Source organism: Plecotus auritus (genome assembly GCF_963455305.1).
Source record: "Plecotus auritus genome assembly, chromosome: 1".
NCBI classification, from domain to species: Eukaryota; Metazoa; Chordata; class Mammalia; order Chiroptera; family Vespertilionidae; genus Plecotus; species Plecotus auritus.
In genome coordinates, this window is record NC_137770.1 from 218,273,931 (window position 1) to 218,298,914 (window position 24,984).

The 24,984-nt window shown below is 40.0% G+C and overlaps 1 protein-coding gene across 1 annotated transcript in view; it reads left to right on the forward strand.

Moving 5' to 3' along the window:
- Positions 1 to 18,722: 18,722 nt before the first annotated feature.
- GABRA4 (gamma-aminobutyric acid type A receptor subunit alpha4) overlaps positions 18,723 to 24,984 on the forward strand; it is a 77,060-nt gene continuing 70,798 nt past the window's right edge. Inside the window, exons 1-2 of the mRNA XM_080687420.1 lie at positions 18,723 to 19,207; positions 19,612 to 19,730. Of these exons, the coding sequence (XP_080543546.1) occupies positions 19,122 to 19,207; positions 19,612 to 19,730 (205 nt within the window). The 5' untranslated portion in view covers positions 18,723 to 19,121. The remainder of the gene's footprint in view (positions 19,208 to 19,611; positions 19,731 to 24,984) is intronic.

Sequence of the window (24,984 nt, forward strand, 5' to 3'; positions counted from 1 at the left end):
TATTCCAAATACTGAGTATACAGTGGTGACCAAAACAGATAAAAATCCATTCTTGTCATTATGGAGTTTATATTCCAGTAAGGGAGAGGGACCTTAAGCAAGGTAAATGTGTAAAGCATACTATATATTAAGATAGTGGTAGGAGGGGAAAAAAAGGTCAAACCAGAGAAATAGGAATCTGAGAGGAATGTTTGTTAAAGCTTTAAAAACAGTGGTCAGGGAAGATCTCATTGAAAAGTTGATATTTGAGTGAAGAACTATGGACAGTCATGGAGTGGGCCATATCGACCTATGAGGAAGAAGAACATTGCCAACAGAGAACAGCAAGTGTATAGAAACTTAGTAGGAATGTGTCTGGTGTATTTAAGGAGGTCAGTGATGCTAAAGAAGAGCGGGAGGCAGAAAAAGCAACAGGAGATGAGTTAGAGAGTTAAAGGATTTATTCTAAGTGAGATAAAAAGCCACTGCAGCCAAAACCGGTTTGGCTCAGTGGATAGAGCGTCAGCCTGTGGACTGAAAGGTCCCAGGTTCGGTTCCGGTCAAGGGCACGTAACTTGGTTGCGGGCACATCCCCAGTAGGAGGTGTGCAGGAGGCAGCTGATCAATGTTTCTCTCTCATCGATGTTTCTAACTCTCTATCCCTCTTCCTTCCTCTCTGTAAAAAATCAGTAAAATATATTTAAAAAAAAAAGCCACTGCAAAAATTTTGATATGAAGAATAGCATAATCTGGCATGTTTTTTAACAGAATCACTGTAGCTACTCCAGAATATAAACTGTTAAAGGGTGAAAGTGGAAGGAGTTAGGCCCTAAACCAGATGGGAAATCATAGGAGTAGTGAAAGTGATGAGAAGTGGTCATTTTCTGGTTATATTTTGAAGCTAGAGTTACTCGCGCTCTTGGATATGGGGTTTAAGTGCAGGAAATAGGGAAATTAAGGATGACTGTGAAGTCTCTGAAATGAGCAGATGCAGGGTTGCCACTGTCTGAGAGGGTGAGGATGTGGAGAAACAGTTTGGGAAAGGGGGTTTATGTTTTAGTTTTGGACATGTAAATAGGATCTATGTGGAAAACTCCATTTCAAAAAAGAGGTCTTGGTTGGAGATATAAAATAAAAAGTTATCCACATGAAGATGATTTGTTATGGACTTAATTGTGTGTTCCCCCAAATTCATATTTTGAAGCCTTACCCTCAATGTAACTGTATTTGAGTTAGGCCCTTTAAAGAGGTAAAGTTAAATGAAGTCATATGTGTATTTATAGTTACACTTTCCTATTTTATATATTCCTATTTGTTTCCAATTGTTTCTTATTTATTTATTTGGGGTTCAGCCGTGGGCAAGCTACAGCCCGCAGGCCAGATCCGGCTGTTCTATTTGGTTCTCTTGCTCTCCCCTCCACTCCTTTACTTTGAATTTATATTAGTTCACACAAACACTCCATCCATGCTTTTGTTCCAGCCCACCGGTCCAGTTTAAGAACCCATTGTGGCCGTAGAGTCAAAAAGTTTGCCCACCCCTGGTAGGAGTTAGGTGGCTTCCCACACTAGTTGCCACAGTACAATTCTCCTAGAAGTCTATCTCATTTTCTCAATATTTCTCTGAAGTTATACTGTATGTAGTACTCAGTTAAGAAAATGTTCATTTTAAATTTTCTGAGGAGTTTCAGTAAATGTGTGAATAATGCAATCATCAGCAAAGTATCATGCTTACGGTGTATAATGTCACATCGTTGCCAGAGTTATAATACTTTTTATGACAGTTATATCAAAAGCGTGTTGCCAAACACTTCTTTAGACTTATTGAATGTTAACATCAGCAGGAAATTTAACATTCTTACCCAACACTCTCATTTTAAGGTGAGAAATAGTGAGATACATAGAAACTATATGAAGTGAAGAAGGCCACACATCTAGTACATGTAATTTCTGGTCAGCTAACTCCAAAAAATCTGTTTCTATATAACTCATTAGCCCTTTCTCCAGTCCCAAAAAAATTGTATTAATTCTGTTATTTTCTATCTCTTCTTTTAAAACAGCCCATGATATTTATGAAAAGTTAAATTTTCTAATAAAATAAGTCAGGCATTTTAGGACCTAGTTCAAAAACTGTTTCCACACTCATTTCAACCAAAGAACAACATTTTGTTCATTAAATTGTCTGCATAATAAAAATTTTGACACCTAGAGGACAGTAAAGAACATTTCTGGATGTGATTATTCTTTTTTTTTTTTCATAAAATCATTAATCAATTTTATAATTCACTAAAATGTCACTAAACTACAACTCAAATGATTAAAGTTTACCTAAATTGTCTATTAAATTATTATTAAAGACCTGGAACATTTTTAATGAAGGGAAAGAAAAATAATCAAAATAACAGATTTTATTTTATACAAAAATGTTAATTTTTATATGGCAAAGAGTGAAGCATTTTTAAAGAACTTTTGGCTTTTGTGGCCTGGTTCATATTTTGTTCTGGGGGACATAGAAACCATGCCTTATAACTTACTTATATTATTTCTATTGTTTTCCTTCATCGAACTCCTCCTGCATTACAATGTACTTGATATTCAACAATGAACTGCTCTGATTTTCTGTATAAAGAGGAGCAAGCATTTTACATGCTGTATTCCAATTCTACAGTGCTTCTCTGCCCATCTCATCCCTGGAAAATTCAAGGTGTAGTTATCCCTAATATTCTAGCTGCTGCAGCATTTGGTTAAAACTTCTACTTGAACATTTTCCCACAGTTCTGTAGTTAGCTGGTTATATTTCCCCCCATCCCCCAGCTTGTGTCCTCCTCTAGGAATAATATCTGTGACATAATATACCCCAAATCCTGGTATATTGTAGGACATGGAAAATACATCTATACTAATAAAAGGGTAATATGCTAATTAGACTGGACGTCCTTCTGGACAAAGCCACAGTGGTGGGGGCCGAGGCAGAGGCGGTTAGGGGCGATCAGGCTGGCAGGGGAGAGCAGTTAGGGGCGATCAGGCCAGCAGGGGAGGGCAGTTAGGGGGCGATCAGGCCGGCAGCGGAGCAGTTCGGAGGTGATCAGGCTGGTAGGCAGAGGTGGTTAGGGGTGATCAGACCAGCAGAGGAGCAATTAGGGGCATCAGGCCAGCAGGCAGAGTGGTTAGGGGTGATCAGGCCATCAGGCAGGCAGGCAAGCAGTTAGGAACCAGTGGTCCCGGATTACGAGAGGGATGTCTGACTGCCGGTTTAGGCCTGATCGCCCAAGGGGTCCTGGATTGAAGAGGGTGCAGGCTGGGCTGAAAGACCTCCCACCCCCCCATGCATGAATTTCATGCACTGGGCCTCTAGTTGTTAATAAATGAATGGAATAAGGAAAGATATACAAGGGTTGTATGAATGAATAGAAAAACCTCATGTACTTTCTTATTAATTCAGAGAGTGTTAACATATTGCTAAACTAGCTCATGTCTACCCATTGCTTATGCAGTACATTGATTCACAACAGACAAATCTCTACAAATTAAAGCAGACAATTAATGGCACCACTTTGTAATTAATGTTATGAAACCACTTGGTGTTGTTTTTGATCTCAGAAACTCCCTTGCAGTTAGAGTGACCGTGGGACATGTTCCAAGTAATAGAAAAATGTCAAGAGAAATATGAGTTACTTTTTAGCCAACATGGTTAAGTACCTAATGTATTTTCCCCACTTTTCCTCTTTTCCCCACTTCAGTGACTAGAGAGACAGGAGTCTGAGAGGAGCCATAGGTTGGAAGAAGCTCAGATCCGTGAATCATTACTTGGAAGAACTCTACTAGGGATTTCATGGGAGTAAACAACCTTGGATTTTACATGAGAGGGAAATAAACTTTTATCTTATTTTGCTATTTGTTGTTTGCTGTAGAAGTTATGGTTAATTACCATGATTTGTACAAAAACAAGTAATCTCAAAAACATAAAGTTAATTTAAAAAGAAAATTGCATGATGATACTGTATATAAAAATATTAAAAGCATGATAAATAGCCTGGCCAGTGTGTCTCAGTGGTTGAGTATTAACCTATGAACCAGGAGGTCACCATTTGATTCCAGGTCAGGGCACATGCCTGAATTGTGGGTTGCAGGCTCAATTACAGTGTGCAGGAGGCAGCTGATCAATGATTTTGTCTCATCATTGATGTGTGTCTCTCTCTCCCTTCCTCTCTGAAATCAATAAAAATATAGAAGATATTTTTGGATAGAAGTTTATAAATCATAAATAGCTGGGGGAAAATGTTGATATATTCATCAAACATGTAAAATTAGATTGAAGCACAAATCATAAAACTTGAAAAGGGGAAGTGTTTTTCCCTTTCTGGAGAAATGTATTTTGCTTAGAGAGTATAAACATATGAGCTGCTCCTGAGTTGGAACAGTTTGAAAAACACAAAGTGAAGCCTGGATTAGTCATATTCATAAACCCCACTGCAAGTGATTGGATCACACTCACTGCGGAGAGCAGGTACATGCGCCCACAGACACATCTCCGTGGGAACAGTCTGGCCCGTGTCTGGTACGTGTTGCACTTTCCCGTCAAGCATGACCATTTGGCCCCATTTAGGACCTTACTTCCATCCATCCATTCCTGCACCTGGTTATTAGCCCCAGGCAAGCAGTTCAAAATGTAGATGTCCTTGGCTCAGCCCCACATCCATCCCGCTGCCAGTTTTCTTAGTATTGGCTGCCCAGACAGTTCACAGCTGGGCTGGATGCCTATTGCGCCCCCTCAACCTAGAGCGGGATCCCCGTTGCAGGCTCCGTGTGTGTCCGCAGTCAATCAGGAAAGACAGGCGTACCCTGATCACACAGTGGAGTTCACTCCAGCAGCAGCGATAACATGAGGCCTTAAGGATAACATTGTTTCCATTCGCATACTGGCTCCTTGTCGGTTGCAGGAGGAATAGTATATCTCCGCCTATGCCTGCCAGAATCTTGTAAAGTTACAGAGAGGCTTAACTGAGTTCAGTCACGTATTCAGTCCAGCCAGTCTCAGCAGCACCTTATTCTCTCAAGTCCATGTTCTTGAATCAGCTCCTAGTGTGGGGGATGGTGGGCCCGAGGTAGATTCCAAGGACAGGGAGCGGGTGAGGAGCCTCCAAATGCCAGGATCGAGCTCACTGGTCAACTGATAGCCACTTCCTCTCCAAGACCTCCTCCACCCAATTGCAGTCTTTAAAGTCTGACTTGGAGCCACCAGTATCCTCTTTTGCTAACTTTACCCACACAGTTGCACTTCCTTTCATTTTTCGGGTACCTTGACCTTGGAATTCCATCCACCATTTGAAACTGCAAATTGTCTAATGCCCTCATTTTCACTTGGACTAAAACTTATTCACACCAAATTGTTAACTCCCTAATGTTTTAACACTTTTAAGTTGTTTTTTTTTACCTCTAGCCATAGAAAGACATTCTCTCCATCAGTGGCAATGAATTTTAAAAAAAGTGCCAGTTTCAAAAATCTAATGTGTTAGTTACTAATATAACTAACAATTTGTTAGTGCTCACTATGTTCCAGGCACTCTTGGAATTGTTTTTACATGTATTAACACATTTAATTCTTGTTAATAATTCTAGAAAACAGGTACTATCATTGTCCTTATTTTACAAATAATGAAAATGAATCCCTAGAGCAGTGAAGAAATGTTCCCAAAAAGCAACAGCTGGAAATTGGGGGAGCCATGATTAGAATAGGTCAGAGCCCATAAAATCCAAGCTTTGGGGAGGAAGATGCGGGAACATTGCTACGTTATAAGTGTAATAGAGAGATGGCATGATACTTCACAACAATAAAAATTGTCAGGGAAATGAGCCAGCATTTCAATTAATCATATTTACTTGCACTAACAAAATAAACTGATCTCTGCATTGCTTACCATATTGCCTTCATTAGTATGCAACACAGTAATTACAATGTAATCATTAAAGGAAATCCAGAGTAGGAAACAGAATTGATTTAGATAATTTTTAAAGTTCTTTATGTTCCAATAGTCTATGAAAAGGTCTGGTCTGGATAGTTTTTTGGCAATGTTTTATTATAGAATGATGTTCTGTTAATATAATCATCTAATCATGTCTTAAACATTAAAAAGAAAAGAAAGGAAAGGAAATACTATGTTTCTGATGTCCAATGTTCCCCGTCTTCGTTTTGAACCCTATTATTCAGCTGACTGTGAACTGACCTGTGAGTTCTCATACCTGTTGAATACTTCAGACTTGAAATCCATTGCTGATTCAGTTCTGGAGACAGTAGTGTGTGTATTCAGATGTGAGGCAGATGAGGGAAAGGCTAAGAATAGCCCAGCCAGCATCAATCATGCGGCAGAGCCTAGAAGATGCTGGGAAGTGGAGGTAGGCTTGGGGAGAGCTTAAGTCTGGAAGGAACCCAGATACTGGGCGGAGAACATGGAAATCAGGAAGTGTAAACAACAAATCTGTCTCAGTGAAGACTGGTACCGAGCAGCTTAGTGAAATCTAACATTAAGAACAGTGTGTTCAGACAGATAAGATTAGGGCACATCCTTATGAGGATGAAGAGCACCAGGCAGTCAAATGTCCAAGTTGACATATGGAGAGTTATACCAGGGAAATATATAAGAACTAGTGACCCGTCCAGTGAAATTACGCAAGACCCGGGACACCACCCTCAACCCTCACCCCCACGCCATGGGACCACCTTGAGTCCCAGAGTCACGTTCCGCGTGGCCAGCGCGCTGCGGGACAGCCCCAAGTCCTGGAGTGCCACCCCAATGCCCCACCTCCGGGCTACGGGCAGCAGCCACCGGGCCCCGCCCCTGCGGCACACATGCAGGGCCACGGAACCCTAGCGGAAGCCACGTGGAGCAGCCGCCAGTCCTGCCCCTGCTGCCCCGACACTGCTGTGTGTGCCGCCATCTTGTGATGGCGTTATGGCATGAGGGTCAATTTGCATATTACCTCTTTATTATATAGAATGGGAACTCAACCCAGGATTTCACACCCTGGGCAAGGAGAATAACAACAGGATTCAGATTCAAGTCTAAGCTACCAGTAAGACTGAGTCTCAGGGAATAAGGAGCAAGTTCAGAATCATATAAATTGTAAGGGTAAGTTGAAGTCTAGTCTTAGACTGTTCTGATGAAACTGCTTGAACGTGACTCTTGCCTCTGATATTCTTTCAATAAGAGATTTTTGACCTCATTAATTCTTCCAGACTTAAGCACTCCTTTTTGTTTTTTTTTCTAGTTTATCATGTGAGAGCCCAGAAAACATGAATTTCTATAGTAGCCATTATGTCAGAGGCAGGGATGTGAACTTGATGCTTGTGGGGTTTCTGGAAGAGAAATGCCAATGCAGATTCTGCTACATTGCCTTGTTATTTATCAAAGGGAGGTCAAGACACTGTGTACCACTCATTGAGAAAGCTTCCTTGAATATTCACCCCAGCTGAGACTGGCTGAGAATCTGGGATAGAATAGCCACCTTTCACCAGAGGTGAGCAGAAACCTGGTTTAATTGTCAGCTTTAGCAGACCAAGAATTCTTAGTTTATCTGCAAGAGCTTGGACAGCCCATCCAAATTTCTTGTTTTAACATGTTATTATTTTTTAATTTATCTTTATTATTGAAACTATTACAAATACCCCCCTGTTTTCCCCTCTTGGCCCCCTCCTTCCCACTCCCATCCCCGCCCCAGGCCTTCACCCCACACCACTATTGTCTGTGTCCATGGGTTATGCATATAAGTTCTTTGGTTGATCTCTTCCCTCCCCGACTCCCTCTTCCTTCTGAGGATTCTGTTTGTTGCATGTGTCCATGTCTCTGGATCTATTTTGTTTGTCAGTTTATTTTGTTCATTAGATTCCACATATGAGTGATATCATGAGATATTTGTCTTTCTCTCACTGGTTTATTTTGCTTAGCATAATACTCTTTAGGTCCCTACTTGCTGCCTCAAAGGCAGTAAAATTTCTGACATTTCTCCTAGCAATATTTATTCTAACATATTTTCTCAGGCAAGGGAAATAAAAGGAAAAAATAAACAAATGGGACTACATCAAACTAAAAAGTTTTTGAATAGCACAGAAGTCATCAACAAAACATAAAGACAACCTACTGAATCAATGAAGATATTTGCCAATGATGCATCTGATACGGGGTTAATATCCAAAATGTATAAAGAACTCAACATCAAAAAAACAAACAACTCAATTAAAAAGTGGGCAGAGAATCTGATAGATACTTCTCCTAAGAAGATATATACATGGCCAATAGACATATTAAAAGATGCTCAATGTAACTATCCATCAGATAAATGCAAATTAAAACCTCAATGAGATAACACCCCACACTTGCCTGAAAGGCTATCATGATAAATCAACAAACATGTGTTGGCGCTAAATCAATAAACAACAAGTGTGGGTGAGAATGTAGAGAAAAAGAAACCCTCAGGCACTGTGGGTGGGAATGCAGACTGGTACAGCCACTGTGGGAAACAGTGTGGAGGTTCCTCAAAAAATGAAAAAATGGAATTGCCTTATGACACAGTGATTCCACTTCTGGGCATATATTTTAAGAACCTAAAAGACTAATTAATTTGAAAGAATATATGTACCCCTATGTTAATTGTAGTATTATTTATAACTAGAGGCTTGGTGCATAAAATTTGAGCACTCGGGGGAGGGGGGGTCCCCCTCAGCCCAACCTGCACCCTCTCACAGGCCATGAACCCATGACAGTCAGACATCCGTATGGGAAGTGGGCCTAAGCCATCAGTTGGACATTCTTAGCACTGCCACGGAGGCGAGAGAGGCTTCCGCCACCACCACTGCACTCGCCAGCCGTGAGCCTGGCTTCTGGCTGAGTGGTGCTTCCCCTGTGGGAGCATACTGACCACCAGGGGCAGCTCCTGCATTGAGTGTCTGCTCCCTGGTGGTCAGTGTGTATCATAGCTACTGGTCGTTCCGCCGTTCAGTCGATTTGCATATTACCATTTTATTATATAGGACTAGTAGCCCTGTGCACAAATCCGTGCGCCAGTAGCTCTCTGCGGGGCCTGGCCACTCTGTGCCTGCTGCCCAGAGGCTCTCTGCAGCTCAGAGGCCCATCCGCAGCTGGGTGCAGAATGCTTGCCTTGTCGCTGGGGCAACGGTGACGATGCAAGTGTATCCCCCCTGCCCCCCGCTCCATGCCCACTGCCCAGAGACCCTCCACGGCTGGGGTGGAATGCTTGCCTCTTCGCCACGGTGATGAAGCAAGCATTCTGCCAGGCTGCTCACGCTGCCTGCTCTCAGTGGCCACCTGCCTGGGACTGGGGGACTCTGGCGGGGCTGAGAGGACTGGGCACCACCATCTTGTGGCTATGGGCACCACCATCTTTGTGATGGAATGATGGTTAATTTGCATATTACCCTTTTATTAGATAGGCTAGCCATGATATGGATGCAGCCCACGTGCCCATCAGAAGATGCATGGATAAGAAAAAAAAACAAATGGTGTTACATTTACACAATAGAATACTACTCAGCCATAAAAAAAAGCATAAAATCTTACTATTTGCTAAAGCATGGATAGACCTGGAGAGTCTTATGCTAAACAAAATAAGCCAGGCATAGAAAGGCAAATACCACCTGATTTTACTTATATGTGAAATCTAAAGAACAAAATAAAACCAGGCTTAAGATATAGAGAACAGATTGATGGATGCCAGAGGGGAGGAGATTTGGGGGGCTGGATGAAAGAGGTGAGGAGATTAAGAAGTACAGCTTTCTTGGGTTCTACTGTGGCTTTGCAATTCTATGATGCAAGTGAGAAATCTTAAAGCTTACTATCAACATTTACTTTCTCTAAAACCTAACTATCTCTGTTCTTGTTTTACTGTCTGGTAAGCCTGATATGTGAAAGGTTTCCTTTGATTTAAATTTCCTAAGAAATAGTGAGCCTCCTGAATTCATCTCTTACATAAATACTAAATGCTTATAAGAATGAATATGACACTTTTCCCACTCTTGAGAAACTCTGCTGTAATGAAAAGAAACCACTACGCAAATGACCTGCAGATAATGCAACAATAGTCTGGAGCAGCCGAGGGCAAAACTACGGCCCGCGGGCCGGATCCGGCTGTTCTATCCGGTTCTCTTGCTCTCCCCTCCGCTCCTTTACTTTGAATTTATATTAGTTCACACAAACACTCCATCCATGCTTTTGTTCCGGCCCTCCGGTCCAGCTTAAGAACCCATTGTGGCCCTCGAGTCAAAAAGTTTGCCCACCCCTGGTTCTGGAGGGATGGCTAGCAGAACCTTTAGCCAGAGAGCACAGATAGACTTCACAAGCAAGGCACCACTTAAGCTAAAATTTTAAAGACATGTAAGTGCTTACCAGGTAAATAAAATAGAAAAGGGTACTTCTTGGCAAATGGCATGTGAAATATATGTATGACTAAATGATTTAGTAAATCCAGAAAAAGGGTTACATCTAATTTATCAATAAAATAAAAAGAATTGCATTGTCTTTTTTTGTTATAAAACAAACAGTTATGTCTTGGAAAACATGCTATTCAGAAATCATATTTATCAGACATTCAAGTTTCGTCTATTGTAAAATGTTCCCAATAAATAACTTTTTCTGGTGCACATTTTATTGTAAAGGAAGTCCCAAATTCTTCTTTGTTTTTGATTTTTATCTCACACATTTTTAATATTCATCAATAACAGGTTCTCCTCTCTGTTCTTAAGTATGACATTCAGTTCCTTTAACTCTCTTTTATAATTATGGTTAATGCCACTCCATGCAGTTGCCACCAGATGGTAATGAAGAGCAGTCTGGCTTCGTAATCTTCTGAGGACCAAATATATTACCGTTGTGTCATGTTGAGTCTTCACAGGAAAATTTAGTTGCAAATGTTGTGTGGGTTTGATGGCAGACAGTGTACACCTGTGATACTTTGATTATTTACTTTGTGTAAATCTGATCTGTGAATCAGTATTGAGAATCTTAAAATACTAAAAAAGTCACACAAATATCTGCCATTATTATTTTCTTTAAATATTTCTGTTATTTAAATATTTTGAAGAGCCAAATGTATGTATCTAGAATAATTAGTAAAAATAAATATATCCTTTAGGCTAATTTAATTTTCTTCTTTTTATGTACATATTTGAATAGGAATCTTAATATCAGTAGTAAAAATATTGATAAAATGAAAAGACCCAATGAAAATATGTATAATAAAATATACAATACATTCCACATCTTTGCATCTTGGTCTTATTTAATTACCAAATATATGCATGCACTATTATTTTCCCCAAAGCTTATAAATAAAATGGTGGTATTTCTTTAAAGGCTTAGCCCCACTCCCATTTTTTAAAGACAGAGTCAAGAATAGTTTTAGTTGAATAATTGCACTTTATACAATTTGCTTTATTTTTTGCTAGTGTTTCATAATCTCCAAAATTCCTATAATAAGCATGTATTATTTGACTGGTTAAAAAATCAAAAAGATAAAATTAAAATATACTGATTAATTTATAACCAAAATTATGGCTCATGTGTATTAACATTTATAAATGCTTACATGAGTCCATACCTCTGTCACAAATTATAGGCCAGAATGACAATAAACTATTATAAGATAAGATTCAAATTCTATAATAATTTCATACCACTTTTGAGGCATTTGGGGGCATACCACAATTTATTGGCATTTGAAAGAAAAGAGAAAAATTTTAACTTGTTGAATGGACATAGTGATTAAATTTTACCTTACCTAAAAGGTTCGATAAACAATTAGTCTTGTATCCCCATACCACTTGTGATAAATTAGGGTTCTTCTAAGAAACTGAACCAATAGGGAGGGGGAAACAGACAAGTAAGGGGGGAGGGGGAGAAAGAGAGAGAGAGAGAGAGAGAGAGAGAGAGAGAGAGAGAGAGAGAGAGAGAGATCATGTATTTTAAGAAATTGGCTCACAGAATAATGGAGACTGGTATGTCCAAGATCTGAACTCTAGGGGGGTCAGCAGACTGGCAAATCAAGAAAGAGTTCCAGTTCAAGTCTGAAGGTGGTCTAATGGCAGAATTTCCCCTTCCTCTGGGTAGGTCAGTCTTTTTTCTATCAAGGCCTTCAGCTGGTTGGATGAGGCCCACCCACACCATGGAGCATAATCTATTTTATTCAAATCTTCAGATTTAAATATTAACCTCATCTACAAAAATACCTTCATAGAAGCATCTAGAACAGGGGTGGGCAAACTTTTTGACTCGAGGGCCACAATGGGTTCTTAAACTGGACCGGAGGGCCGGAACAAAAGCATGGATGGAGTGTTTGTGTGAACTAATATAAATTCAAAGTAAACATCATTACATAAAAGGTTACGCTCTTTTTTTTTTATTTCAATAGTTTTATTCATTTCAAACATTTTAACAAGAATAATGTAAACACTAATTATTATAATTTGAAACTTCAAAAAATGGAGGAATCATAGCACAATAACATACCTTATATTGAAGATGACAAAGGCAAAATAAAATTGCCTAACAAAGGAAAGGTACAAAAGCCTTTCAAATTAACCTTAAATATAATAAAATAATTTAAAACTAAAACAAATAGAAAAGAACAAAATGTGTAAACAGTAAATTAAACATTCTCTTTAGTGCAACTTCCAAATTATGCCCGGGACGTAGATGTAGATGGCAATGTAGACTGGGTTGAAAGGTTTTTGGTCTTTAAAACATCAACTTCAGTGGGAACAGTGTTGTTGGTCTCCTTTTTAGCTAATGCTCTGATACTGTGCTCTCCAGGGGCGTGTCTCCCTACATCACCACGATAACGTGTCTACGCATTCCCAGGGTGATGTCGGGGGATGCATCCGCAGGCATTACAAGGAGCCCCTGGAAGACTGAGAGGTTGTTCCTTCTACGGAATGGGTGGATATAAATCCGCCCACTCAGAAGAAGGAGCTGTGGCCGTGTTTCCCGACGACGTTGCCATGTTAACACTGCTGCTGGTGAAGGAGTGGAGGGGAGAGCAAGAGAACCCTCCGCTCTTTCGGCTCCGCGGGCCGGATAGAACAGCCGAATGGGCCGGATCCGGCCCGCAGGCTGTAGTTTGCCCACGGCTGATCTAGAACAATGTTTGACCATATATCTGTGTACTGTGGCCAAGCCAAGCAGACACATAAAATTATCCATCACACCATTTTTATAAAATGTTTTTGATTTTTTCTATGAAATATTTCAGGCATATAAAAAGTATATATGATAGTCTTCAAAGATGGCCACCCAATGAACCATGTCTCCCAGTAACCTTACCTTGTGCACCCCCTCTATATGGACCTGATTGGGTCCTGCAACTTAATCTGACCAGCAGAATGCTATAGTGGTGTCACTCTATGACTTCCAAGGCTTGTTCAGTCAAACCTTCTGATAACTGCACCCGTACCCACCATCTAACCACCCAGGGTGTGGAATCTCCAAGGAGAATAACCAAATGAGCCTTGTCTAACCATGAATACTGAGAGATCATCATAAATTGTTGTTTTAAGCTAGTTCTTAATGGTTTGTTATATACAGCAAAAGATAATCAGAAAAATATGAAAAAGTAATATAATAAAAACCCAAGTCTCTACTACCAGATTTGTCAAGATTTAACATTTTATCACATTTGCTTCAGATTTTAAAAAATGAAAGAAAGCATTAAATAAAAAGTTGTAGTAGCCAATGTTCCTTATTCCATTTCTTTCTTCGTCTCCACAGATACTCATTATCTCTAATTTGGTGTTAACTTTTCCAAGCAGAGTTCAGATCACTATAGATATACCATTAAATAATGTACATTATCTTTTATGTTTTAAATTTTGTATGAATAGTATTTTACTGAAGGTATTATTCCACCACTTGCATTTTATTTACATTATATTCCTGACATATACCACATTAACACATATACCTGATTTCTTTCATTTTAATTGCTTTATAGTACTCAATTTATACCACAATATTATGTATCCATTTCCCTGCTAAAGAACATTTAATTTGTTTCTAGTTATCCACTATTACAAATATACTGTTGTATGTTTGGGAGTTTCTATGGCCTGTAAAACAGGCATGAGATGGCTTGATCATAGGGTATGATCATAATTAATTTTAATATTTTGCCAAATGGCTTTCCAAATTGGTGGTATTAGTTCCATATCACTCTTGAAACAAGACAATATAGAAAGAGAACTAATATGTATAATCTAAAAATGCTAAACTCATAGAGTAATTAGTGTTTGCCAAGGGTTGGGGGTATGGGAGATGTTGATCAAAGGGTACACATTTTCAATTATAAGGTGTTGAAGTTCTAGGAATCTAAAATATAGCAAGGTGACTACAGTTGACAATAATGTGTTGTATGCTTGAAATTTGCTGAGAGAATAGATCTTAAATCTTCATACTACACATACAAATAAAGGTAACTATATAATGGGATGGATGTGTTAACTAACCTTATTGTGTTAATCATTTCACAATACATACACATATCAAATTAAAAAAAAAAAAACAGAAAAAAATTTACCAAAGCAATTCTCCAGATAAATTGAATAAAATCTTGACCTTTCTATCTTTTGGTCATGTAACTAACTATGAGCAAATTACTTAACATTTTTTAAGGTTCAGTTTCTTTATAAAATTTGGAAATGAATATGTAACTACAATAGTGTTTTTCTGAACATTTAAATTATATTAGCTATGAATAAATAAGAATTGGCATTATTATAATAATAAAGATCATCATCATCATTACTATAGATATAATAATAACAAATAATAGCTTTATGGCTTAATGAACTTACAAACTCATTATATGTATATTAGTTTCAATTTCTTATATAGTTGAAGCTTCACTGTTATAGACTGAATTATGTTTCCCCAACCAAATTCATATTCTTTTTAAAATATATATATTTTTATTGGTTTCAGAAGGGAAGGGAGAGGGAGAGAGAGAGAGAAATATCAATGATGAGAAAGAATCATAGGCCAGCTGCCTCCTGCAAGACCCACACTGGAGATTGAGCCTGCAACCTTGGCATGTGCCCTGATGGAGAATCAAACTGTGACCTCCTGGTTCATAGGTCGACACTCAACCACCGAGCTGGCTGGGCACCAAATTCATATTCTTAAGTCCTAACCTCCAGTGCCTTAGAATGTGATTTGATTTGGAAATAAGATTTTAAAAAGACAATTGAGTTAAACTGAGATCTTTAGAGTGGTTCTTAATCCAATATGACTATGTCCTCTTAAGAAGAGGAAATTTGGACACAGACATGCATGCATACATAAAAAAGACCATATAAGGATACAGTGAGGAGATGACCATCAATAAACTGTGGAGAGAGGCCTCAGAAAACACAACACTCAAAAAAATTAAAAAAGAAAAAGAAAATAAAGACAATACACTTATCACAAAGTAGGAAGTTGGCAGCAAATTTAACAATATGTTTAATTTGGGGCACTATTGGTAATGCATAAATTGACCTTGCTAATCATTACTATCAGGTACTGAAAAAAAAATCTATCACTTGATAATAGTATTTTCCCCCTGGAAACTTTGAAATACACACACATAAACACATATACAATCAAGAGAATGTTCCTTCTAATATTTCTGTATAAAATTTATATACCATTCACACACACACTCACACAAAATCATGGCTCTCTTTGGAATTGACTATAAAATAGTCTTAAAATTACTCTAAGAAGTCATTCCAAAATTCAAGCTCTAAAAAATAAAATAACTCTTCTCACATTATAAGCCATTTGAAAATGAGTATACAAAGTATTTATTAAATTCATTATTTGGATTCCAGGACCTTAAAATATATATTTTTCTACTTATTATAAAACATTGGATTTTCCAATGAATCAAAAGCTGATATCAGAGAGCTAGTATTTCTTATTGTAATTTAAATGAATGAGGGATTTGGGAGACTATTAAGTATAGATATATCACTTCAATGCCTAACTTAATCATGGAGAATTAGAAAAATATGTAATTAAGAACTTAAAAAGAATATAATAGTTAAATTTTCAAATTTTATATATAGAAATTATTCATATAAGATACAAATGTTGCCCAAATTTTATTCTTTCAAATAATCATATTGAAATAACTAAATCTGCATTAGCTATATGGCAATAAAATTACTTATTTTGGAAGCAATATCAACTGCTATTATGAAATGTTTATTCAAATAGAATCTGTTAAGATACCCCAGATTATTATTTTTATGTAGTAATTTTTATTAGAATAGACACAGTTTTGAGACCTGTTAAGAATGGATATAAAAATCTATCACCAGACAATGATAACAGGCCAGCATACAAGTAAACTTTCAGTAGAAGCTTTGGTTTAATACCAACAAGGAAAGGCATGACTAAAGAGCATCAAATTGATTCTCCTCACTTATCTTAAATACATGGGACAAAGAAATGCATTAACATAAAAGTAATTGATAGCTTCTATATTCTTGAAACCAAAATGTTTCAACTAGAGTATATCCACAAATCTCTAGATTTTGAAACAGTGATTCACATCATTACCCTTTTTAAATGGTTAAAATTGGTTCAATATTTACCAGAAATAATTAAGGGAAAGTAAGAACAGGTTGAAACCTTTCAAATTATTCATTTTATTTGGTGATTTGATAAATTTATAACAAATACCTTGGAAGTAGATCCAAGGTCAACATAATAGTATGTAGAAACTGGCAATAGAAAGGTTATCAAATGAGGTAGAGATGGTTGTCACACTTTAGTCACGTGTTTAATCACTTGGTTGAGTGTTCTATTATATGTGTTATCTTTTATATTAAATGAGATAGAGATGATTGTCACACTGTCACACATTAGTCACAAGTGTTTAATCACTTGGTTGAGTGTTCTATTACATGTGTTATCTTTTATATTAAAACATCAGTCCAGCCGAAACCGGTTTGGCTCAATGGATAGAGCGTCGGCCTGTGGACTGAAGGGTCCCGGGTTCGATTCCGGTCAAGGGCATGTGCCTTGGCTGCGGGCATATCCCCAGTGGAGGGTGTGCGGGAGGCAGCTGATCGACGTTTCTCTCTCATCGATGTTTCTGGCTTTCTATCCCTCTCCCTTCCTCTCTGCAAAAATATCAATAAAATATATTTTTAAAAAAAAATCAGCCCATACTATAGCTGTCTATAACCTTTGAGAATCTGATGAAAGTTATGAACAGTCCCACAGAAATATGAATACTTACATGCATTCGTTTTGAAGGAATTTCATAATTATTGTGGACTCTAGGGGTCCATCCTAAGACTTTAGGAGTAGGATGATCTACACTGAGTGACCAGATTATTATGATCTCTAAATGCATAATAATCTGGCCACTCAGTGTGTGTGTGTGTGTGTGTGTGTGTGTGTGTGTGTGTGTGTGTATTAGAGGCCCGGTGCATGAATTCGTGCATGTGTGGGGTCCGGCCAGCCTGGCCTGGGGGAAAGGACATGGGCAGTTGGCTACCCTGCCTGCTGGTCGAACTCCTGGTCAAGGGGACAATTTGCATTATTAGCCTTTTATTATATAGGATATACACTGAGTGGCCAGATTATTATGTGTTCAGAGATCATAATAATCTGGCCACTCAGTGTATATTATTTGCATCCTACCAAATCAGATATAAATCTCTATGGTAAATTTTTTTAAAATATATTTTATTGATTTTTTTATAGAGAGGAAGAGAGAGGGATAGAGAGTTAGAAACATTGATGAGAGAGAGACATTGATCAGCTGCCTCCTGCACGCCCCCTACTGGGGATGTGCCCGCAACCCAGGTACATGCCCCTGGCCGGAATCGAACCTGGGACCCTTGAGTCCGCAGGCCGATGCTCTATCCACTGAGCCAAACCGGTTAGGGCTCTATGGTAAATTTGTAATATGTGGCTGACATAATATAATGATGTTTGGGGGTAGTGTACTTGGACCCAATTCAAATTCTATTAAACAGAGCAATCAAAGACTTACGTTACCTTTAAAGAAAAAAGTTAAGAGGTATAACTTAACACCTTCATAAGTCTGCACTCTCTTTTCCTATCTCTCTCTCTCTCTCTCTCTCTCTCTCTCTCTCTCTCTCTCTCTCACTTTTCCCTCTTTTCCCTGTGTCTCTCCCCTCCCTCTCCCCAGCCATCCTTTCTCCCTCCCTACAGCAACAAACCTCTGGAATTCAGTCAGCTCTATTATGAAAGAAAAGAGTGTCAGTTGTCACACAAAGCAAAAGATGTAGTGATTTTGTCTCCATCCCTCCCCTCCTTTTGAGGAAAGAATGGGACAGTATAGCGGAGGCCCTGTGTTTGCCAGATGGAGGGCAGGGTATAGTAAAGGAATTCAGTGTCTTCACAGCAAGAGCTTGGGAAATGCATCTACTACAGAGTGAGGCTCAAGTCCACTTCCAAACAGTTTAGGCGTCCGCTCAGTGAGTTGCAACCCCTTTTACCAGGAAGAATCTTAGTTCTTTGGCCGCCCCCCAGCACCTAAAAAGGAGAGTCTCAGAGGTTGCTTTCAGTCTAGACTTCATCACTTCTAACCACGGTCTCCCACCCTTTCACCCAGCAAACCTTTGTCACCCTGCTCTTTTTCCGCCTCCAGCCAGAAAATGGGTGCAAACAGGTCCCAACAACCTTAGGAGGGAGGAGCTTCCTTGGTTGGATCCAAATCCCAGCGGTAGAGAGGGGGACCGAGAGGGAGAAGTGCAGGCTAAGCAGTACAGTGGGCAGTGATGCGCTTGGGGTGGGGGCGCGTCTGCCCCTGCTCGCGGCGGGAGACCCTGGCCCTGCGCCCCAGAGTTAAAGGTCGGGAAGAACTTGCTCAGCTTTCCGGCGAAAGCGAACCACTACCAACCCGGGAGCTTCGGGGTGCGGGCATGAAAGGGTGTGGAGCGGTATACATCGCTCTCCATCCACATTGGGAGCTCCGCGAGGGAAGGAGGGGGCTGAGCGCGGGCCAGTGTGAGCGCGAGTGTGCGCACGCCGTGCTGAGCTCTGCCCTCGCCTCGCACCCTGCTCTGGGCATCCGGAGAGCCTGGAACCGTGATCAGGCTTAAAGTATGGCATGTTGCAAAGATGGTTTCTGCCAAGAAGGTACCCGCGATCGCGACGTCCTTCGGAGTCAGTTTCGCCCTCCTGCACATCCTGTGCCTGGAGGCTTGGTGAGTTCTCGGGGGTCCTGGGGGGCGAGGGGAAGGTGGCGATGTGGCCTGCTCCCGGACCTCTCCGGCCGGCTGCCCCTCACAGGGCAAACCGGACCCTCCCGTCTCCGCTGTAAAGTCAGGAGCCAGAGCCAGGCTTTTCTGTGACTGCGTAGACGCGGAGAGCAGGAGGGCCACCGGGTGCAAAAAAGAGTGGGGGTGTTGAGGTTCCTGTGCGCGCGGTGCGTCTTCCTGACCCTGACCCTTTCTCTCCATTATCCTTCAGCTTTGCCTCCTTTAGCTTGGGGCGAGCGACTCTTTCCATGGGAGATAAACCTGTTACCCACCTGTTCCGTGATTCTTAAAATACCCCCCTCCGCCCCCGTTTTTTTTATTTTTATTTTTTTTTATTTTTGCATCCGCAGTTTAAACGAATCCCCAGAACAGAACCCAAAGGAGGAGAAATTATGCCCGGAAAATTTTACCCGCATCCTGGACAGTTTACTGGATGGTTACGACAACAGGCTGCGTCCTGGATTTGGGGGTATGAACGATTTCAAACGCTCAAGTGTGCCCTGTCTGTCCCTCTCTCGGTCTGCCTGTCTGTCTGTCTGTGGGAATATCATTAGGTATGCCTCAAGTGTAAAATTGCAACATCAATCTATTTCTTTTCCTCTCCATCCCACCCTCCCCCCTTACACCTCTCCCTCCCTCTCCTCCCTTGAGAAGACCTCTGACAGGAAGACCGCCCCCAAACACACTTTCCCACGCCCCTGCCCCCTCGGAAGCTTTGCTTCTCCCCCACACCAATTATCTCACGGTACCTGACTGCTGGGAGGGGGAGGTTGGAGGGGAAAAGTAAAAAATGGGAACTTGGGGCTCAGCTGCCCCGCTGCCTTGTGCCCTGAGCATGAGGTTCCCCTGGACCTGGCCATTTGTCTCAGAGCAGGTTGCATTCCAAACAGCGGGTCCTATGTCCCCTGTACTCCCACGTGGTGTCAGTCCCCCAGCCAAAACCTCGGCCCTGTTCTACCTCGGACATGAATCTGGGGCAGGAAGCTGCCTGCTCTGCTGGAGAACCCGGTCCTTTTCTCTTCCACAGTAGGATGCATTTTTTATTTATTTGGGGAGGGGCCATTTGCTTCTCTCCTAAGACTTTGCATTAGAGGTGTTTCAGTTTTATTTCTTCCATAAATATTTGTAAAAGGTCGAATAGAGGTGCATCCATAACAATACTGTTGCTCTTCTTCATATTTATATTCCCTTTGCTTACATAATAAGAATCTATGTGGCAGGCACTGTGCTAGGTACAAGGTTCACAGAAATCTCAAGATATCAATTCTTAACTTCAAACTCCCTCTCAGACCAGTTCGGAGAAGACTTCGGACTTCATCAGAAGTGTAGGCCCAGGTCTTCTGACCAACAAGTCCCTGTTTTTTTCCATCACGCTGCGCTTGATACTCCTCAGGAAATGAGTTGAAGATACAGACTTTTTCTTAAGGGAGCTTACATTCTAGTAGGAGCAGTAATAACAATAATGACAACTAATATTGTAGGTATTTATTTAAACTTTCACACATATTTCATAGGCATTACTGTTCAACCCTCACAACAACTGTGAGCGAAAGCTATTGCTATTGCCATTTTACAGATGAAGAAATTGAGGCATGGGGAGTTCAGTAGGTGGTCCAAGTTTACATTTAGCAAGTGGTACGGGCATGATGTGAACCCAGTTCATGATGTGAACCCAGTTCGGGTTGTGTATTTAAAAGACAAACGCATGCAGATTGGGAGGGGATCACATGCTGTGTGCTGAGGATCACATAATATGTGTTAGAAGCTTGGAGGAATTTCAGCTTTCTATGGAGGATGTGTAGGAGATAAGATGATGGGAAAGTGGAGAGAGTAAAAGGGAGCAGAACATTCCTGTGAAAGAGTACAGAATTAGATGTGATATAGAAGGAGTGTGGTCCCGGGTTACAAAGACCTGTTGGAGGAAAAAAAATAGAATTGGATAAAGTAGAACTGGATGAATCTTTGGAATCCTTTTGTTCTTGTTTGACAAAGACGTTTATACAGGAACACAGCATATTAATAATGATAGACTGGAGTCAGGCCAGGTCTTCTGATCCAAACCACTCTTTTTTGGATTTCATGAGAAGGTTACGGGGAGCCATTGAGGCTATTCATTCAACCTTTGTGTGTTGACAGCGATTAATATGAGTGAGGAGGATGAAAGGTTCTCCTGGTCCTTTTCACATTGCTTCTCCAGGGGTAGGCTGCTCAGCACTGCGATGGCCTTTACGCAAATCTGAAAAGAGGCTTTCTTACCAAAGCGAGTCATTTGTCAGTGCACAGTCTTTCATAAGTGACTGGGGAATTAACACTTTAGATCCAAAATAATTTTGTGGAGAATGTTTCAGGTGATGTGGTAGCATTTAAATCTATATGATACCAATAAAAGAGGATTTATCTGCTCATAAAGGTTTTAAACTTGACATTTCAAGTAAAGGGGAGAAAGAGCAGGAGAATTAAATCACATGTTGCTTAAATATTCCTTAAAGAATTGATGTACCTGAACATAAATTAACATGAAAATTTATAATTGAAACTACGGTTTTATTATTAAATGTTGAGAGCTAAAATAATATTTGCCCAGTTGGTTATGATACAAGTTCTAATTGAAAAGGAAGAAGGGATTCACTGTAGATAGGTCCTTTTTACCAACTACCCTCTCCCATAATATTACACGGACAATAACATCAGTGAAATCAGTCTTCATAGGCCATTGCTGGATTTTGGTTAGCTGCAGTGCTGCTGAGACATCTCAGAGGCATGATTAGTCATCTTACTTGCCACTGCCAAGTCATCTGCTTTACCCACCTGGAAATACTTTTTATAGTTTTATGGGAAGGGATTGAATTCACCTTACCTCAAGTGTTAGCAGTTGATTAATCAGTAAAAATTTACTATAGCACAATTTTTTTTTTGGCTCTGCTTATAAATATTTGTGGTAAATGTGATTCATTTTTTAGAAGTGGGTCATTCTCTGTAAATGCGTAGTATGCCAAATGTGACAAAGGAATAGTAATTCTCACCTGCAGAAAATGTGTAACCTGTTTACAGGATGTTGTAAATGAAATAGAATTCACTGAAAAATAATAGACTTCTTGGAAGCCACATGTGTGATCCCTTCTTTGACATTTTATACTTTGTGGAAAGTTTGGCATTTTAAAAATAAAATGAAAACAATTCAGGCTTTGGCCAGTGTGCTATAAATGTGGATCTACATCCTGGTTCCTCTAATCCTACCTTTGCTCTTTGTGGAGCATTGACTTTATATCTGTTTATACAACTGAGCTGTGTTCCGTTTCCAGTAAAGCTGAAAGCAAAGATCTGAATTGAAATCGGATGGTTTGTGATTGCTCAGTAGGCCAGGCAAGGGTTGAAATAGATTTAGAAACTAAATTACATATTTTTAACTCAGCAGCACAGCTTGCAATGGGGGAACTAAAAGGAACTGAAATAGTTCTCTTCTTTTCATCCCTCCAGGATCTCCTCTCCCTGGTTTCCCACATTCTCCAATTGGAGAAGAAAAGGGGGAAAGGTGAGAAGAGAAGGAGGGAGGCATGGTGTGAAAAGCTAGATTAGGGCTTCTGATGGGGTGAAGTTTTTTCAGTCTCTGACAAATCAGTCTGCTAGCATTCTGAAGTAGCTTCTACCTGCTTAGAAGTGGCATCCAAGCAAACCCTTCCACAGAGGAGCTAGATAAGCATCCCCCTGTGCCATGATCCACTTTCAACACTGTTGTAAATCTTCTGAAAGATGCATAGCTAGGGTCCTGACCATCAGGAGATAGTTCAGGAAGCCAGCCCTTACCCATTTCCCACTTATTGAAGGCTTACACAAACTTTTCTTCATCTCAGCCTTTTGGTGTACATGATTTGAAATAATAAATTGCTTATCCTATATAATAAAAGGCTAATATGCAAATAGACAGAACTGCAGAAAGACCAGTCGCTATGCTACGCACTGACCACCAGGGGGCAGATGCTCAATGCAGAAGCTGCCGCCTGGTGGTCAGTGCGCTCCCACAGGGGGAGCGTCGCTCAGCCAGAAGCGGGGCTCACAACTGGTGAGCATAGTGGATGTCGCGGGAGCCTCTACCGCCTCCGTGGCAGCACTGGGACCCCTCAGGGGATGTCCGCCTGCAGGCTTAGGCCCACTCCGCAGGCCTAAGCCAGCAGGCGGACATCCCCTGAAGGGTCCCAGACTGCGAGAGGGTGCAGGCCATGCTGAGGGACTCCCCCCACCGCAGTGCACGATTTTCATGCACCAGACCTCAAGTATATATATATAATTGCCTTAGAACATCTTTCTCAACCTTTCTGAAATAAGAGTGGAGCATTAGGGTCAGTTTTGCAAGGGTGCTTACTAGCATAATAGGATTTCACATTCATGGAATCCTCTACAGTTTTGAAAACATTTTCATATAATAATATCAAATAAGATTATCACAATAACACAACAAAATAAACAGGACAGGCATCATTTCTGTTACAAAGGGGGCTAGAGAAAAGTTTCAATGACTTGCCCAAGAACTCTTGAACTAGTAGTGGACAAGACCACAACCCACACCTCAGTCTTTAAAACCTTAATTGGGCTGCTGCTGTATTGCTACATCCATTTCGAAGTCTTTCTTAAATCCTTCTGTTTACCAAGAGTCAGATTTTCATTAACATTTCTTTTTGTTACTATCTAAGTAGGTCATTAAAATAAGCAAAACTACATTTCCCCCAAAGGGATGAAATGAAAACTTTCATTTTAAAGCTTTAATAACATTTTATAATGGAAAAGCCAACATGGCAAAGTGTACATATACACTTAGGTATATTTTGAATAATTTTCCACATAAATGAAAATGGCCTTACAATGTTTTCAAATAATCTATATCCCAACTTAAAAATTAAATATATTTTTGTTTATATTCAATTAGTTAGCTTTATTAATTTTCTATCAACAGAAAAATATTTTAAAAAAATATAGATGAAAAGAACTCTTCATATCCACAAAGCAGTAGAAAAGTACAGCTTCATTCTCTTCTGATTTGCCGTATTCATTCATTCATTCATTCATTCAACCAGTAGATATTTAGAGACTACTATGTGTCAGGAGCAATGTTAGGATGTGAAGATATAATTTTGAATCAGACACAAGCCCTGATGAAATTAATAGCTAAGTGGTGTAGAGGGATGAAAATAACAGAGAAAAAAAACCACACCAAAATAAAATAATGATGATGCTATAGGACAATTCAATAGCAAGCTAAGAATAGAGAATAAATAGGGTGAGGGGGCTATTTTAGATATGGTGGTCAGGGAAGTCTTTTAAGCTGAGACCCAAGGGTGCCAGACATGGAAAGGGTAAGCAAAGGTTGTTTTCATGCAGAAAAGCAAACAAACAAACAAAAAAACAACAGAAAATGAGAAAGATCCCAAGCATTCTATGAAACTAGTGTGATTTAGATAGTGAAAGGAATTCAGTGGGCTTTAGCCAGAAAGCAGGAGGAAGAATCTCACAGGACTAGATTGGAGTGGTAAGCTATAGCCTTATCAGGCAAGACCTTAAGTATCCTATAAAGGAGCTTAGATTATTCTTTTAGTGAACTTGGAAGCCACTGGAGTTTTTAGTTAATATTGAAGGTAATAACATCCCATGACTTAGATTGTACTGTGACATCTCTGGCTGCAGAATAAAGGCTTAGATGAAGAAATGGGACAACATTGGAAGCAGGGTGA